The sequence below is a fragment of the Orycteropus afer genome, unplaced genomic scaffold, assembly GCF_000298275.1.
Source record: "Orycteropus afer afer isolate SDZICR_OR568_19922 unplaced genomic scaffold, OryAfe1.0 scaffold00034, whole genome shotgun sequence".
Taxonomy (NCBI): domain Eukaryota; kingdom Metazoa; phylum Chordata; class Mammalia; order Tubulidentata; family Orycteropodidae; genus Orycteropus; species Orycteropus afer.
Genome location: NW_006921621.1, coordinates 10122641 through 10137831, shown reverse-complemented (window position 1 = coordinate 10137831; position 15191 = coordinate 10122641). Strand labels below are relative to the sequence as shown.

General features: G+C 38.4%; 1 protein-coding gene across 1 annotated transcript in view; it reads right to left on the bottom strand.

The window, feature by feature from the left end:
• The window catches only part of ADGRF5 (adhesion G protein-coupled receptor F5), a 113519-nt gene that overhangs the window by 25696 nt on the left and 72632 nt on the right, over positions 1 to 15191 (bottom strand). Inside the window, exons 7-9 of the mRNA XM_042780316.1 lie at positions 10446 to 10588; positions 6753 to 6974; positions 4749 to 4952 (exon numbers count right to left, since the gene is read on the bottom strand). Of these exons, the coding sequence (XP_042636250.1) occupies positions 4749 to 4952; positions 6753 to 6974; positions 10446 to 10588 (569 nt within the window). The remainder of the gene's footprint in view (positions 1 to 4748; positions 4953 to 6752; positions 6975 to 10445; positions 10589 to 15191) is intronic.

The window sequence follows — 15191 nt, the reverse complement described above, 5'->3', positions numbered from 1 at the left end:
AGGCAGTATCACTACAGAAGTAGATTGCCCAACCTTCTTTCCGAGGAGTGGCTGGTGGGTTTGAACCACCAGCCTTCTGGTTAGCAGTCAAGTGCCTTAGGCACTATGCTACCAGAGCTCCCTAGGATTCTCCATTACCATCCTGGATAATGTTTCCTCATCCCTTGTCTGCTGCCATGTACTCCTAAGATATTCTTCAAAGACACTATCACTAGATTATACCTCTGAAATGCTGTGTTTACTTCAACCCATGGACACTCACACATTGTCTGTTATCTGCACAATTACAGACTATTCTAACTGGGTCTCTATTTTCAGTCATTTGCCCCTTCAATCTATCTGCTACACTGCCATAAAATTTATTCTTCTAAAGTAAATATGAAATTTGTAGAAAGAGAGCTATAGAGAGGGGGCAGCCAGGGGAAAAGGAAGGGACAAGATGCTAAGACCAGAGGGTAAATTCATCAGAGACCTGCCTGTGAAGATCCCAGGGCAGCTGCCCTGTGACAGAAGCCCATTGTTTTTCAGTTACTTCAGCCCACAGTGTGCACTGGAAATGTCTGCAGAAAGGATGACCCCAGAGGTCCCTGAGCATCTGCACCTCAGACTTCCAGGTTCCTTTGCCAAAGGGTGAGAATTTTCACCTCTCGGAACTGAAGGCTTAAAAGTCAGTATCACAGAACTTTACAAAGTCTTTCCCCTATCTGGCAGTTCCTTCAGGATGCCTGCACCTCCTCTTCCTTAAAAATCAAGGAAGTGACTAAATGTACTGTGTGTCAACCTTTCAACAATCACCAGATGTCTTTCCCATTCTGAGTGCTTTAAAGTCAAATATAAATGGTGCAAGTGAAACATGCTTCACAAAACAGACGTGCTCAGGAAAAGTTGCATATCAATTGATAATTATTTTATTATTTAAAAAATTTAATATAGTCTGATAGCAAAGCTTTTGTAAAGTAACAGCTTGGTCTGCTAATGTATTGAATATGTAAAGTCATATTTTACTTTAAAGGATATTTTAACTTTAAAGATGTACATATAATACTGTTGTTTTTATGAGAAAGGCTGAGCCTTGTTACATGTGATTTCTAGGAAGAAACAGTCTTCTGCTTTGGTCCAAACTCTGCCAGTCTAGCTTGCCCCAGTACAGGATCACCAATCGTTGGTAATAGCCTGGTATTATTTTTTTTTTTTTTTTTTTAAATTTTAAGAGCTTGTTTTACATTTAACATTATGTATACATTTAGTTTCACTCCCCATTTACCATGTCCAACCCTAACCTAGTATCCTCCCCTCCCTACCCTGTAACCCTCCCCTTGTGCCCCTCATATTTATGTACTTCTGTTTGTCCTGCATTTCCTCAGTTTAAAAGTTAGTCTTCTGGTGTCCCATGGTCTATTGCTCTAAGGGATGTATTCAACGGGGTATGTGTTCAATAGGGTATGTGGGTGCATCATCCTGGGTTGAGTGGTCTGCATGTATATCTTGTTAACTATTGGGCTGAGAGCCAGCCCTTGGGGATGCGTTTTTTTCCAGGCACAGAATGTATTCCAGGGCCATAGTATTGGGGGGGTCTCATCAAATTTCATCTGACCAGTAATTCTGGTCATTATTGAGTTTTTGGATTTTTTTTTCCATGTTTTCCCTCCCGCTCTATCCAGGATCTCCAGATTTGATCCTTTCTTGAATGGTTGGCATTGGTAGCCAGGCACCATCTAGTTCTTCTGGTCTTGAGGGTCATCATGTCCTATGGCTGATTGCTTCCAAGTGCCCCCTTTTTTTTTCTTTGCATTCTTCTTCGCTTCTGACACTAGGAGACCATTAGCTGCATCTTAGATGACCACTTGAAAGCTTTTAAGACCCCAGGTGCTAGTCACCAATGTTGGATGCAGAGCAAGGCTTTTATATATTTTGTTGTGCCAATTGAGTCTGGTGTCCCCCAGTACTACGGTCCTGAGATGGTAGATCTATTGGATCTCTCTCCCATAGTGTCTGGTTGTCTGTGAGGGATTACTTTGTGTCTGTCTTCTATTCTTTCTGTAAGGAATGCAGGTATTTTATATTACTGGCATCTGTGCAAGATTAGCCTCAGCTGAATCTATTCATGGTCTAGAGTATATTCCTGTTCACTGACCCCCATCTGATCCTCTCAGGTGTTTTTCTGTAGCCTGGTGTTTGCTATTAATGGTAATATAGTTTGGTAAGACCGACAGTGGTCTTGAAGCAAGATCTGAGGTTAAGTCTCTTTTATCTTCCTATTATAAGAACCTTGGATAAGTAATTTAATCTTGGCCATGATGTCCTCATTTGGAAATTTGGAGATGAAAATACCAGCTTCACTGAGTTGTGGTCAAGTTTAAATTTGAGTAAAAGAGAGAACATAGTTCTTAAAAGTTGGTTAACCACAAACTTCTATATGTAACAGGGTTAGTATTGCTGTATTGATTTATTATTGTTATTATCAGGAGCTCTGGTGGTGAGGTAGTTAAAGCATTGGGCTGCTAACCAAAAGGCTGGTTGTATGAACCCATAAGCTGCTCTGCAGGAGAATGATAAGGCAATGTACTTCTATAAGGATTTATAGACTTGAAAACCTGTGAGGAGTTCTACTCTGTCCTGTAGGTTGCTATGAGTCAGAATTGACTCGATGGCAGTGGGTTTTTTTTTTTTTTTTTTGGTTATTGTTATCATTAACCAGTTACTGTCAAGTCAAGAAATTACACTGGCTGCTGAAGGAGAATGAATTGGAGGCAAGCCAAACAGTTGGCAAGGTGACCACTGGTGTGCTGTTACTCAGTGATATATGGTCTGTGTCTGTTCACACCCACAACCCAGCATTTCTGCCCTTGGGACTAGCTTCTGAGTACACTGCTGTGCAAGGGCTGGCTGTTACCCACAAAAAAATGGAGCTAGGACAGCATTCTTCATAACTCAGCTTGTTAAAAATTCAAGTACTTCACAGTTTCCACCCTCTTCCAATATTCCTTCCACCCAGGGCTAGCTTCATGGGCATGTGATTCATAATTCAGAAGGGCCCACATTTTGTTTCATGCTCAGCTGTTGCCATTTTGAAATTCTTGATAATTTCTTAACAAAGAGCCCTGAACTTTCATTTTGCACTAAGCTCCATATATAAGGTAGCTGATCCTGCTTCCAGCAATCTATGAATTGTGTTGATGTGTGCCATCAAGTTGCTTATGACTCATAGTGACCCTATAAGAGTAGAGCTGCCCCACAGGGTTTTCTGGGCAGAAATCCTTATGGGAGAAGACCACCAGGTCTTTTCTCCTGTTAAGCCTCTGGTAGGTTTGAACCATGAACTTTTCAGTTTTCAGCCAAGGGCGTAACTATTGTGTTCCTGTGACCACTTCTATGGATGGTCCAAATCAAAGCAAGCCCATGAAGCCTTCAGATAATTCTTTAGGCCCAAGTGCAGAATGGCCTGATGACTTTAGGAATTGTTGTTTCAAGATTAGAAACAGATTGGCTTCAGTTTGTCCAAATACAGAGCCACTAATTGTCATTGAATTAATTGACTCTGACTCATTGCCACCCTATATGTGCCATGGTAGAACTCTGCTCCATAGAGTTTTCAATGGCTGATTTTTTGTGGAAGTAGATCATAAATTCTTTGTTCTGAGGTGCCTCTGCATGGACACCAATCTCCAACTTTTGGCTAGCAGTCTAGAATGTTAACCAGTTGCACCCTCCCCCCAAAAAACCCCACCGTACTCACTGCCTTTGAGTCAACTGTGACTCATAGCGACCCCTCCTTGGGTTTCTGAGACAGTATCTCTATGGAAGTAGACTGCCCAATCTTCCTTCTGAGGAGTGGCTGGTAGGTCTGAACTGCCAGCCTTCTGGTTAGCAGTCAAATGCCTTAGGCACTATGCTATCAGAGGGACTCCATTATTATCATTGCTGTTATGATTGCTGTTATTATCAAGTCAGTCCTGACTCATATGCAATCCTACAGGACACAGTAGAACTGCGCCATAGGATTTCATAGCCTGTAATCTTTATGGGAGCAGATTATCAAGTCTTTTCTTCCTTAGAGTCTATGGATGGGTGGGTTTGAACCACCAACCTTTTAAGAAGCAACTGAATACTTAATCATTACACCACCAGGGTTATTATCATTCATTAATAAACTGTAGGCTGGAAAAGTTCAGATAAGACTTCAGATCTAAAACAAAAGCAACAAGATCAGGAACCGACATGAAAGATTGAGAGCAAACAAGTCTAGAGAGAGAGAAAGAGAGAGAAAGAGAGATGCTACAGAGAAAGAGGGAGACAGAGAGATAATATAAACGTAATCCTGGACACAGAGGAAGAGAAGTGAGAAGGACAGTCACAAAGACTCCATGTCAGACCTCAGTGCAAAGTCAGTGACCTCAGTGTTAGGTCTTTGCTGAAGACAGAAAGTAAAGAAATGCAAGGACAAGCTTTTCTGTAGGCAGGAGATAGTATGGGGCGAGGCCATCAGGATCACTCCTTCTGGGCTCTTCTGATGCAAAGACTCTGTCTACAACCCAAGCAGTAACACTTGTATTCGTGTGCTTCTGGATTTTCACTCTAGAGTGGCTAAACTGGAGCTGTCATAAACCTAGTGCTTTTTCATAGTCTGAATGAAGTCCAGAAAAAAAAAGTCACCTGAAATTTTCTTCTTCACCCACCCCATATCCCATTTTCAGTTGGCCAAGAGACAAAAATCAGTTTCCAAAGGGTTCATCATCTAACATTCTCACCTGGAATGTTGATTTTTCCCTCTTGCTCCCATTCTATGTTACTCCAATTAGCTTTCTTCTCACTGCAGCATTTCAATGATACAGGATTATTGTCACACATCACCTTCATTTCTTTATTTGCTGAAATTCTGATGGGAGTAACATCTATTTTTTTCCTGGACTCATATTCAAAAATATCTAATGTCAGTTTGCAAACATATTCACCTGCATAGAACACACAAAATCAAGTATTACTACTACTTATATGTATTCATTTAAACAAATGATAGCCTCATTTCATGTATCATGACTACTTCATCAAGTATGATTTTCAAATGCATCTCACATGTGGTCTAAACAACACTAAAGCAACACTCAGGAAGTGCAGAGAGTCAAAGTAGATATTTCAGATGCCACAACGTAAAGAGTAGAGACTTTCTTAAAGGAAAAAACAGAAGTCTCAGAAGATTTTCTAGGAAGAAAAACAGGGCAAGAATGAAAGAAGTAGGAAGGAAAAATTGGAGAATTAGAAGATTGTGGATCCTATGTAATTCTGGTAGCATAGTGTCTAAGGTACTTGACTGCTAACCAGAAGGCCAGTGGTCAAACCCACCAGCCACTCCTCGGAAGGAAGGTTGGGCAATCTACTTCTATAGTGATATCACCTCAGAAACTCAAGGAGGGGTTGCTATGAGTCAGGGTCAACTTGACTTGACAGCACATAACAATAACATGTAATTTTGTGGCAAAATTAGAATCTACAAAGATGTGAGAGAACTAAACGTTTATTGTCCACCTTCTCGTGCTCAGAGAGATTCCTCTGTTGACCTCTGCATTACAATGAGGTGATTACATTCTAGAAAGTCAGGTTCATGACCAGTCTCAGAGAAGAATTAAGACTTAGGATTCTGTGGTTGTTTGGGTTGGGGGCAAGGCCAGGGGGAGGCAGGAGGGAGGGATTACAAAGGGGTATAAGAAAATATTTTGAGATATGGTTATGTTCACTATCTTGATTGTGGTGATGGCTTTATAGGTATATACATATTTTAAACTTATTTACTTACACACTCTAAATAAGTACAGTTTATTGTATCTTAGTTACATTTCAACAAAGCTGTTTATAATTAAAAAAAAAAAAAAAAAAAGTCTGCTTTTTGTCTCCAGTTCTAACTTGTAAGGCTTACTATATGTGGAAAACTATTTGTGTTCCAAAGGTAATTTTGCTTGGCTCATATATCACAGGATTGATTTTCATTTTTGAAAAATTGAGCCAGGTCCCTTTTTTTTGAAGAGGAAAAAAACTACATACATGAAAGCAGTCAGGCTATTCATGATACTGCAATGGAGGATACATGACATTGTGCATGCATCAAAAATCATAGAACTCTGCAACACAAAGAGCAGACTGTAATGTAAACTATGGACTTGGGTTAAAAATAGTGTTTCAATATTGGCTCATCAATGATAACAAATGTACCACACTAATGTAAGATATGGGAAACTGCAAAGAGAGCAAGGGGTATATGGGAACTCCATTATGTAATTTTTCTGTAAACCTAAAATCGCTGTACAAAAATTATGTAGAAATCCTAACCCCTTTGTCTGTAAATATGATGCTATTTGAAATCAGGTGGTTTTCTTGTTAATGTGGTTATATTGGAGGAGGTGGGTCCTAAACCTCATCACTTCTGAGTTGTTGTCTTATAAAAAGAACATAATAGATGAAAGGACACACACACACTCAGACAAGGAAGACAGGCACCATGGCACAATGGAGACAGATGCATCTACAAGCTTGGGAACACCAAGGATTACCAGTAGCCACTAAAAGCTGAAAGAGACAAAGGAGACCTTCCCCTAGAGCAGACATATCCTTAATTCAGACTTCTAGTCTCTGAACAGTGTGAAGAAAAACTTCTGCTCTTTAAAGCCAAGACTTCATGGTATTTTGTTATGGCAGCCCTTGGAAACTAAAATAGATGGCTTTATTCTTTTTATTGCACACGTTATTGGACATACACCCACCTGCATTCTTCTGTGTGGCATTATAAATGGTGAGACGCGATATTGAAGTCATGTTGTTGAGCACAGAGGTGTAAACAGAGAATCTGCTGCTGTTCTGGATGTCAGTGCGCCTTTCAACATGATACCAAGACACGTTGGAAGACAAGACTTCGTTTTCACACATGAGAGTTACTGTATCCCCTTCAAAGATGACTTCTGGTATGACAGAAAATTTAGTTTCATCTGGAAACCCGAAGAAAAGGTGTTAGGATCCCAAAGCAAAGAAATGTTATCACTGTCAGTCACCACAACCACCACTACCAGCACCACCAACAGCAGCATTCTACCAAGCACTCCACAGCATCTGTGGTACTGCATATAATAAAGTAACTATCCTCCTCACTTTTGCAGGAAAAACTAGAGGTGTCTGAGGCCCAACTAGCTGCCAGCTGACACATGTAAGGGACATAGTTACCAGTTTGGAGACTTGTTATTATTTTATCAGTCTGCAATTGTAGTGAAGGGAATCACTAAGGGATGCTTAAGCCATTTTCAAGGAGTCTCTGGGTGGCAAAAATGTTTAAGCACTGGACTATTAACCTAAAGGTTGGCAGTTCAAATCCACCCAGAGGTACCTTGGAAGACAAACCTGGCAATCTGCTTCCAAAAAGTCAGTCTTGAAAACCCTATGTTGTTCTACTTTGCACGTAGAGGGTGGCCATGAGTAGGAATCAACTCAATGGCAACTAATAACAATAATAAAAAGATGTTTTCAGGCTTTAAAAAGTCCTGGTAGACAGTGTAATTTACTCATGAAAAAGCCACACAAGCTTACTTGAATGTTAAGATTCTTTGCCATTGACTGTAATAATATCACTTGCTACTAACCAATCACAATGATACCTCATGCTACCTGAAGGGTCTCACTGTATCTTTGATGAATTAGAAATTGAAAAATGAATTAATTATTGATAATAAAGTCTGCACAGGAGATAAGTTTTTAGAAAAACCTAATACCCATGTGCCTTTAAGAATGGGAGCTTCACAGACAGATTTGGATTTGAATCCTTGGTCTGTGCCACATCTGTGGCTCTGGGGAACTTGCTGAACTTCAGTTCCCTCATCTGTGAAATATGGGCAGTGAGTGCTACCTTGGGAGGTGATTTGGGGGAACAATAGCTATTGCTATTATTTTGACACCAACATTCTGGGGAACCACTACGCAGATTGTCCTACACAGATAGAAATATAGACACAATATTGGTTCTTTTTTTAAATATGTTTTATGGGTTCCCTTTGCTTACCTGACATGCAGTTTTTCCTTCTCAGCTGTGTTCCTTGTACTATGTGTTTCATGAGTCATGTATATTAAAGAAATCAGAGGAGCTGAGATAAAGAGGATGTATGTATGTGGCCTCTTTTATATTGGGATTTATTCTTGGGCAGGCCACCCTTATATTATAAACATGGGAATTAAAACACCATAAAATGAAATTGAGGTGGCATAATGCTCAAGGCAAAATACATCATTTAAATATTTCTTATTACTTTTCCTAGGCCCCTCATTAACATAATATTTTAAAAAATGGCATTCAACTCTTAGGAAATAAGGCCCTCTTTGAATATTTAATGTAATGAACTGGTTTTGATGTCACACAACCTTGTGTTACTATGTACATTTGAAGATATTATTTACCCTCTCTAAGCCTCATTTTCCTCATCTGTAAAATACAGATAACAGTACCTATGTCACCGGATATATGAGGATTAATTAAATGTAACACACTGGGCTGAGCATGGAAAAGATTCAGTAATGGTGTCACTGTTTTCATTACTATAGTTACTAATAACCATAATTAGTAAACCTGTCAGTGTTATATGGGATTGAATATAAATTTATTGGGAGTGACCAACGAAGGGAGTGTTCTGGTTAAAGCACCTGCTGATTATTCAAACATCACCAGAGGATTAATGTTTTGCAAAATTAATGCAATTATTCTGAAGACAAGAGTCCCTGAATGATGAGAACAGTTACTATGCCTGACTGCTAAAACAAAGGTTGGAAGTTCAAGTCTACCCTGGAACTGCATATGATATGAGTCCATGTCTATTGGGCTGAGGCTGTTTATGTTATGAATCACATTCTGGTATTTGAAGGAAGACAGAGATGGATGTAGATCCTCTGCAGAAGGATGTGTTGAGTGCTTTTCCCAATGACTTCATTGCCTTTGGACAAATGAGTCACAGATATTCAAGCAATTTTGCAACCTGTATTGTCAGCAAGGATGTTTCCAGACTGACAACAGGCCACTGGATAGTGAAACTAATGGATACTTATTCAGTTAAATGCTTGGCTATCCTTAGCAAGACTGAAACTTTTAGGAAAGAGCAATCACAACAGAATTTTAACTATGCTAGAGTCTGCTATTCTCTTATGCCCTAAAAGTCACAAATAAAATGAATTTTTTTCAGGGCAAAGAAAGTACCTCTATTGGTTGATGGGGTAGCATCAGGGGTTAAGAAGAGGAAGAATTACTCGGATTGCTTCTTTCTGAATCTCCACTTTTAAGACACTTATTCTACTTCTTTTAGTTTTCTGGTCCCATTATTTTGTTCCTGCCAAATCTGAATTTTCATTTTGCTATTTTATCTTGTTTATGTTGTATCACTTTCTTACCATTTTGTATGTCTCTCATGACTTTTTAGCCACTTCTATCACTTTTAATATATTTTTTAAAGTTGACCTGAAGTCTAAAAATACTGGCAGAAAGTATAAGCCTCTGTAGCAACCCTTTCAGTTTCTTCTCCCACAGTAGACCTCATTGCTTCCAAAGTGGAGTCTCTTTCACTCCAGAACCACAGACCCGAGTTTTCCAGAACACTGGTTTTCTAAACCTTACATGCCAAATCTCTGTGTGGCCGCCTCTCTTTATTATCTCCCAGGTAGTAATAGGTTCACTCACCTACTAACACAACAGAATCCAACTCTGTACCCCATTTTACAAATGACCCCAGGGTTTGCCTCTTTAGCACTGTTGAAAACCAAAGTAGTGGCCCTCAAATTTTCCTGTGCATTAGAATCACCTAGAAGGCTTGTTAAAACACAAATTTTCCTTACAGGTCTGGGATGAGCCAAGAATTTATAGTTCTATCAAGCCCTGAGGTGGTGCTGATGATTCTGGTCTGGGTATCACACTTTGAGAACCACTGCTCTAAAGCAACAATGACCTTCTATCTAATATTATATTTCATGGATATCACAACACCCTCCACAATGCTAGTTTGACTTTTTTTTTTTTTGGATATTTTGTGTCTTCTAATTTAGGAAATACATAAACCCACATAGTTCTGTGGCCCCCAGCAGTGATATCAGCTAGGTTGGGAGACACTGGCCAAAGAGGTGGAGACAGATTGTCATCCTCTGGAGACTCTATCTTTGTGAAGGACAGCTTAATGTAGCTCCCTAGGTTTAAACATCATGATAAATACTCGACGGCAAATAACAACAACAACAACATTATAATATAAAAATAGAATCTAATGCCTGCAACAATGGACTCTAACATACCAAAGATCATGAAGATGGAACAGGACCAGGCATCATTTCATTCTGTTGCATATAAGGTCATCATGAATTGGAGCCAACTTATTGGCAACTAAGAACAAAATAAACACAATATATGTACAGGAAAAATGTAATGAAGTTCCACTTACTACTAGTAACTGCTTGAAAGGAACTGTCGTCCATTTTGTAGGTTTGATTGAGGCTCTGTATTACTTGTTCATTTGCTTTATGCATTGATTCAGGTGATGGTGGTATAGCCGTGACTTCATAATCCACAACTACACTTCCAGGCCTGGACAGAGAACACTCAGTTCAGTAAAGTATTAACCAACTTGGAAGAATTTCAATCCTTATGGATTATTCACATTGAGAAACAAAACAGCAGGAAAAGCCTAGGTAGGAGCTAAAATTAGCAAGTCATCTCTGCTGAGTTTTCCATGGCAGTGCCAAGCAATGTTGATAATAAGTTAGATAAGACACAACCTACCCAAACTGACTCAAGAAGAAACAGAAAGTCTCAACAGACCCATAAAAAATAAAGAGATTGAAACAGTAATCAAAAACCTTGGAACTAGCTAACTAAATAAAAAGACCTAGACTAGATGACTTCACTGGGTAATTCTATCAAACATTTAGAGAAAAATTGATGTCAATACTATTTGAACTCTTCTAAAAGATAGAGAAGGAAGGAATAGTCCCTAATTCTATAAAGCAAGCATGACTCAGGTACCCAAACCAGACAAAGACATCATGAAAAAAGAAACTATGAATATAGATGCATAAATCTTTAAAAAAAAAAAAAAACAACTAGAAAATAAAATATAACAGCATATTAAAAGAGTCATACACCATGACCAAATGGAATATTTCAGGAATGCAGGGATGGTTCAACATTAGAAAATCAGTCAACATAATACACCGCATCAGTAGAATAAAGGAAAAGAACCATATGATCATTTCTTTGGAGGCAGAAAAACATTTGATAAAATCCAACATCTTTTCTTGATGAAAACCCTAAAAAAGATTAGAAAATAAAGGAAATTCCTCAATATGTAAAAGCATAAATCAATAGCCAACATTATACTTAATGGAGAAAGACTGAGAGCTTTCACCCTGAAGTCGGGAACAAGACGAGGATGCCCACTCTCACCATTTCTATTCAATATTGTATTCAAGTCTTAGCCAGAGCAGTAAGACAAGAAAAAGAAATAAAAGATATCCAGATTAGAAAAGAAGTAAAATTATCTCTATTTGTGGATGATATGATCTTATATATAGAAAATCCCAAAGAGTCCACAAGAAAAATTCTAGATCTAACAGAGGAATTTAGCAAAATTGCAGGATAACTTTGTCAATAAAGTTTAAAAAACAACAATCAGTTGGGTTTTCTATATACAAGCAATGAGAAATTTGAAAGGGAAATTAGGGAAACAATAACATTTATAATAGTATCTAAGAATAAAATACCTAGGAATAAATCTAACCAGGGATGTGAAGGGTTTATACAATAAAAACTATAAAACACTGCTGAAAGAGATTAAAGAAGACTTCAGGAAATGGAACGATATTCCATGTTCATGGATTACAAGACTTAATATAGTTAAGATGTCAATACTAGCCAAAGTAATCTATAGATTCAATGTAATCCCAATCAAAATTCCAACGGCACTCTTTACAGAAATAGCAAATCCAATCCTGAATCTTATATGAAATGGCAAGAGGCCTTGCATTGCTAAAACAATGTTGAAAGAGAACAAAGTAGGAGGAGTCATACATCCTGATTCTAAACATACTATACAACTACAGTAACCAAAACAGCCTGGTACTGATATAACAATAGACACACAGACTAATGTAATAGAATTGAAAGCCCAGAAATAAACCTACACAAATGTGGTCAACTGATTTTTGACGATGGTGCTAAGTTCATTCAATAGGAAAAGAAGAATCTCTTTGATAAATGGTACTGGGAAAACTGGATTTCCTCATGTGGAAAAATGAAACAGTATTCATGCCTTATACCATACACAAAAACAAGTTCAAAATGGGTAAAGGACCTAAGTGTGCAAACTGAAACCATAAAATTCTTAGAAGGACAAGCAAGGGCCACATGTCAGGCCTAGTTTTCAACAATGGGTCATGTAAAATAATAACAAAAACACAAACAGCAATAGATAAAATAAATAGCACCTCATAAAAATGAAAAATGTTTGGTCAAAAGACTTTACCAAAAAAGTGAAAAAACAAGCTACCCACTAGAAGAATATCTTCAGAAACCATATCTGACAAGAATCTAATAATCAGCATATAGATAAAACTTCAACAACTTAACCATGAAAAACAACCCAATCATAAAATGGGCAAAGGACATTTCACCAAAGAGGACATTCAAATGGCCACCAAATACATGAAGTGTTGTTCAGAATCATTAGTCACCAGAGAGATACAAATCAAAATCACAATGAGATGCCATTTCATTTCTACTAGGATGGCTAAGATGTGAAAAAAAGGAAGGAAGGAAGGAAAAATAACAAATGTTGGCAAGGATATGGGGAAGTTGGAACCTTTATTAATTATTGGTGGTAATGCAAAATGGTACAGTTGTGGAAAACAAATAGAACTAATATACGACCTAGTAATTCCACTCCTAGATATATACCCGAAAGACTTGAAATCAGAGACATAACAAGAGATTGTACACTATTGCTCATTGCAGCACTATTAACAATCACCAAAAGGTGGAAAGATGGTAAATGCCCATAAACAAATTAATGAATAAACAAAATGTGGTACATACATACAATGGAATATTACTCAGCCAGTAGGAAAAATAAAGTCTTGATATATGCTATAGTATGGATGGAGCTTGAAGATTTTATGCTGAGTGAAATAAGGCAATCACAAAAGGACAAGTATTGTATGACCTCACTTATGTAAAAAATACAATAAATGGCAAACGTATAGAGACCAAAGTTCATTAGTGGTCACTGGGGCCAGGAAGGAGGGGGGTTAACAGTGATGGAAAAATCACATTAATTAAGGGTAGAGTTGCACAGCCAATTATTGTAATTGTTGTAAACAAGCTGTACACCTCTAAAAAGTAGTATTGGCAAAAGTTGTGTAAAAGATATATTTACAATGCAAGAAAAAAAAGTAGCTGCTGAGGCTACTTATGTACTGTCAAACAGCTCATGGGATTTGGTTTCTCGGTTTGGAGGTTTAGGGTCATGGTTTCATGGAACATTCCAATTAATTGGCCTAATAATATGTTCTACCTCCTAGTTCAGGGCATAGTGCCTGGGGTCTTAAAAGCTTGCAAACAGCCATCTAGGGCATCACAATTAGTTTCTATTAACCTGGAGCAACAGAGGAAGGAGGAGAGTCAGGAACGAGAAGAGCATATGGAATGTGTGGTTAATTGCCTCCATGAACAACTGCCTCCTTTGCCATGAGACCAGAAGAACTGGATGGTGTCATAAAAGAATCCTGATCAAAAGAGGGAAAACACAGAATGGAATTTCAAATTTTCATGGACTCTAGACTTCCTGACTCAATGGCACATAAAAACTCCAGACTTTCTGGAGCCATGGAAGGTAGATGAACTTCTGAAACTAGTGCCCAGAGATGATCTATCCCTGGAATCATCTTAAAAACCAAACAGTACTTTAGCTTAACTAGTAAAAAAAAGGTCACCTTTGAGCATTATGTACTTTTAAGGACTATCTTTATGGGATGAAATTGACAACAGCAACTTTAAAGATTAGATAGGAGCCTTAAAGGGAATGAGTTTACGTTTATGAGGGAGGAACAACTCAGAAAAGGAGAGTGAGAATGGTTGGACAAGTGAAAGACTGGAATCAATGTCACTAATCTGTACATGTAGAAATGTTGAATTAGTATATTTTTGGTGTGTATATTCTCAACAACAACAACAAAATAAAATTCAGGGGAAAAAAATCAGATGAGAGGGAAAATAGAACTATGAGTACTATTCTTCCTCATTGAAACAAACATATTTTCAAGCTCTAGTTAATAGTCCAGGATAGGACTCGTATCCACAAATGTCTGCAGGCAGGTAACATCAATGGATGAAGCAGTGAGATGGAGAGTCATAAACTGGATCACATCAGCTGATCATAGGGAGGCAGCCACAATGTAGAACTGATTGCTTGCTGTTGCACAACCATTCTGATCCAGAGTTAGTAGATATTCTAAATGTTAAGGGAAGTCCAAAATCTGGATATTCCTGGAAACATTACTATTGATTTTAAGATTGAGAGCTCATTTTCTAGAAACACAGTGCAAAGCCACTCAGGGCTGCTAGGCTGTCCACTTCCAGGAAAGCCATTCACATTGTAATGTGCAACTCTGTGGTCCTGACTACCTTGCAAACTTTTTTCGCAAATGCATCATTGCAATGAAATTATTTCATTTTTGGATTTCGAAACTCCCTACACTGAAAACTTATCCTATAGCTATCTTTGCAAAATTTACAAAATTCTTGCATGCATAAAATAAACAGAAGTTTTCTTTTCTCCTTACTTTTAAATAGAAAGCTACTATTCTCAGTCTTTTCTACCCCTTAAGCCCCTGCAAAGGAGCCCTGGCAGTGCAGTGGTTAAATGCTCAGCTACTAACCAAAAGGTCATCAGTTTGCCACTAGACACTCTGCAGGAGAAAGATATGGCAGGCTGCTTCCATAAAGATTACAGCCTTGGAAACCCTATGGGAAAGTTCTACTTGGTCCTATAGGGTTGTTATGCAAGCAACAGACTTAAGGCCCTGCAATCTGGCTTTAGTCTTCACCTTTACCAAACAAGGGAGCTCTGGTGGCATAGTGGCTAAGACACTCGCCTGCTAACCAGACGGCTGGCGGTTCAAACCCACCAGCCACT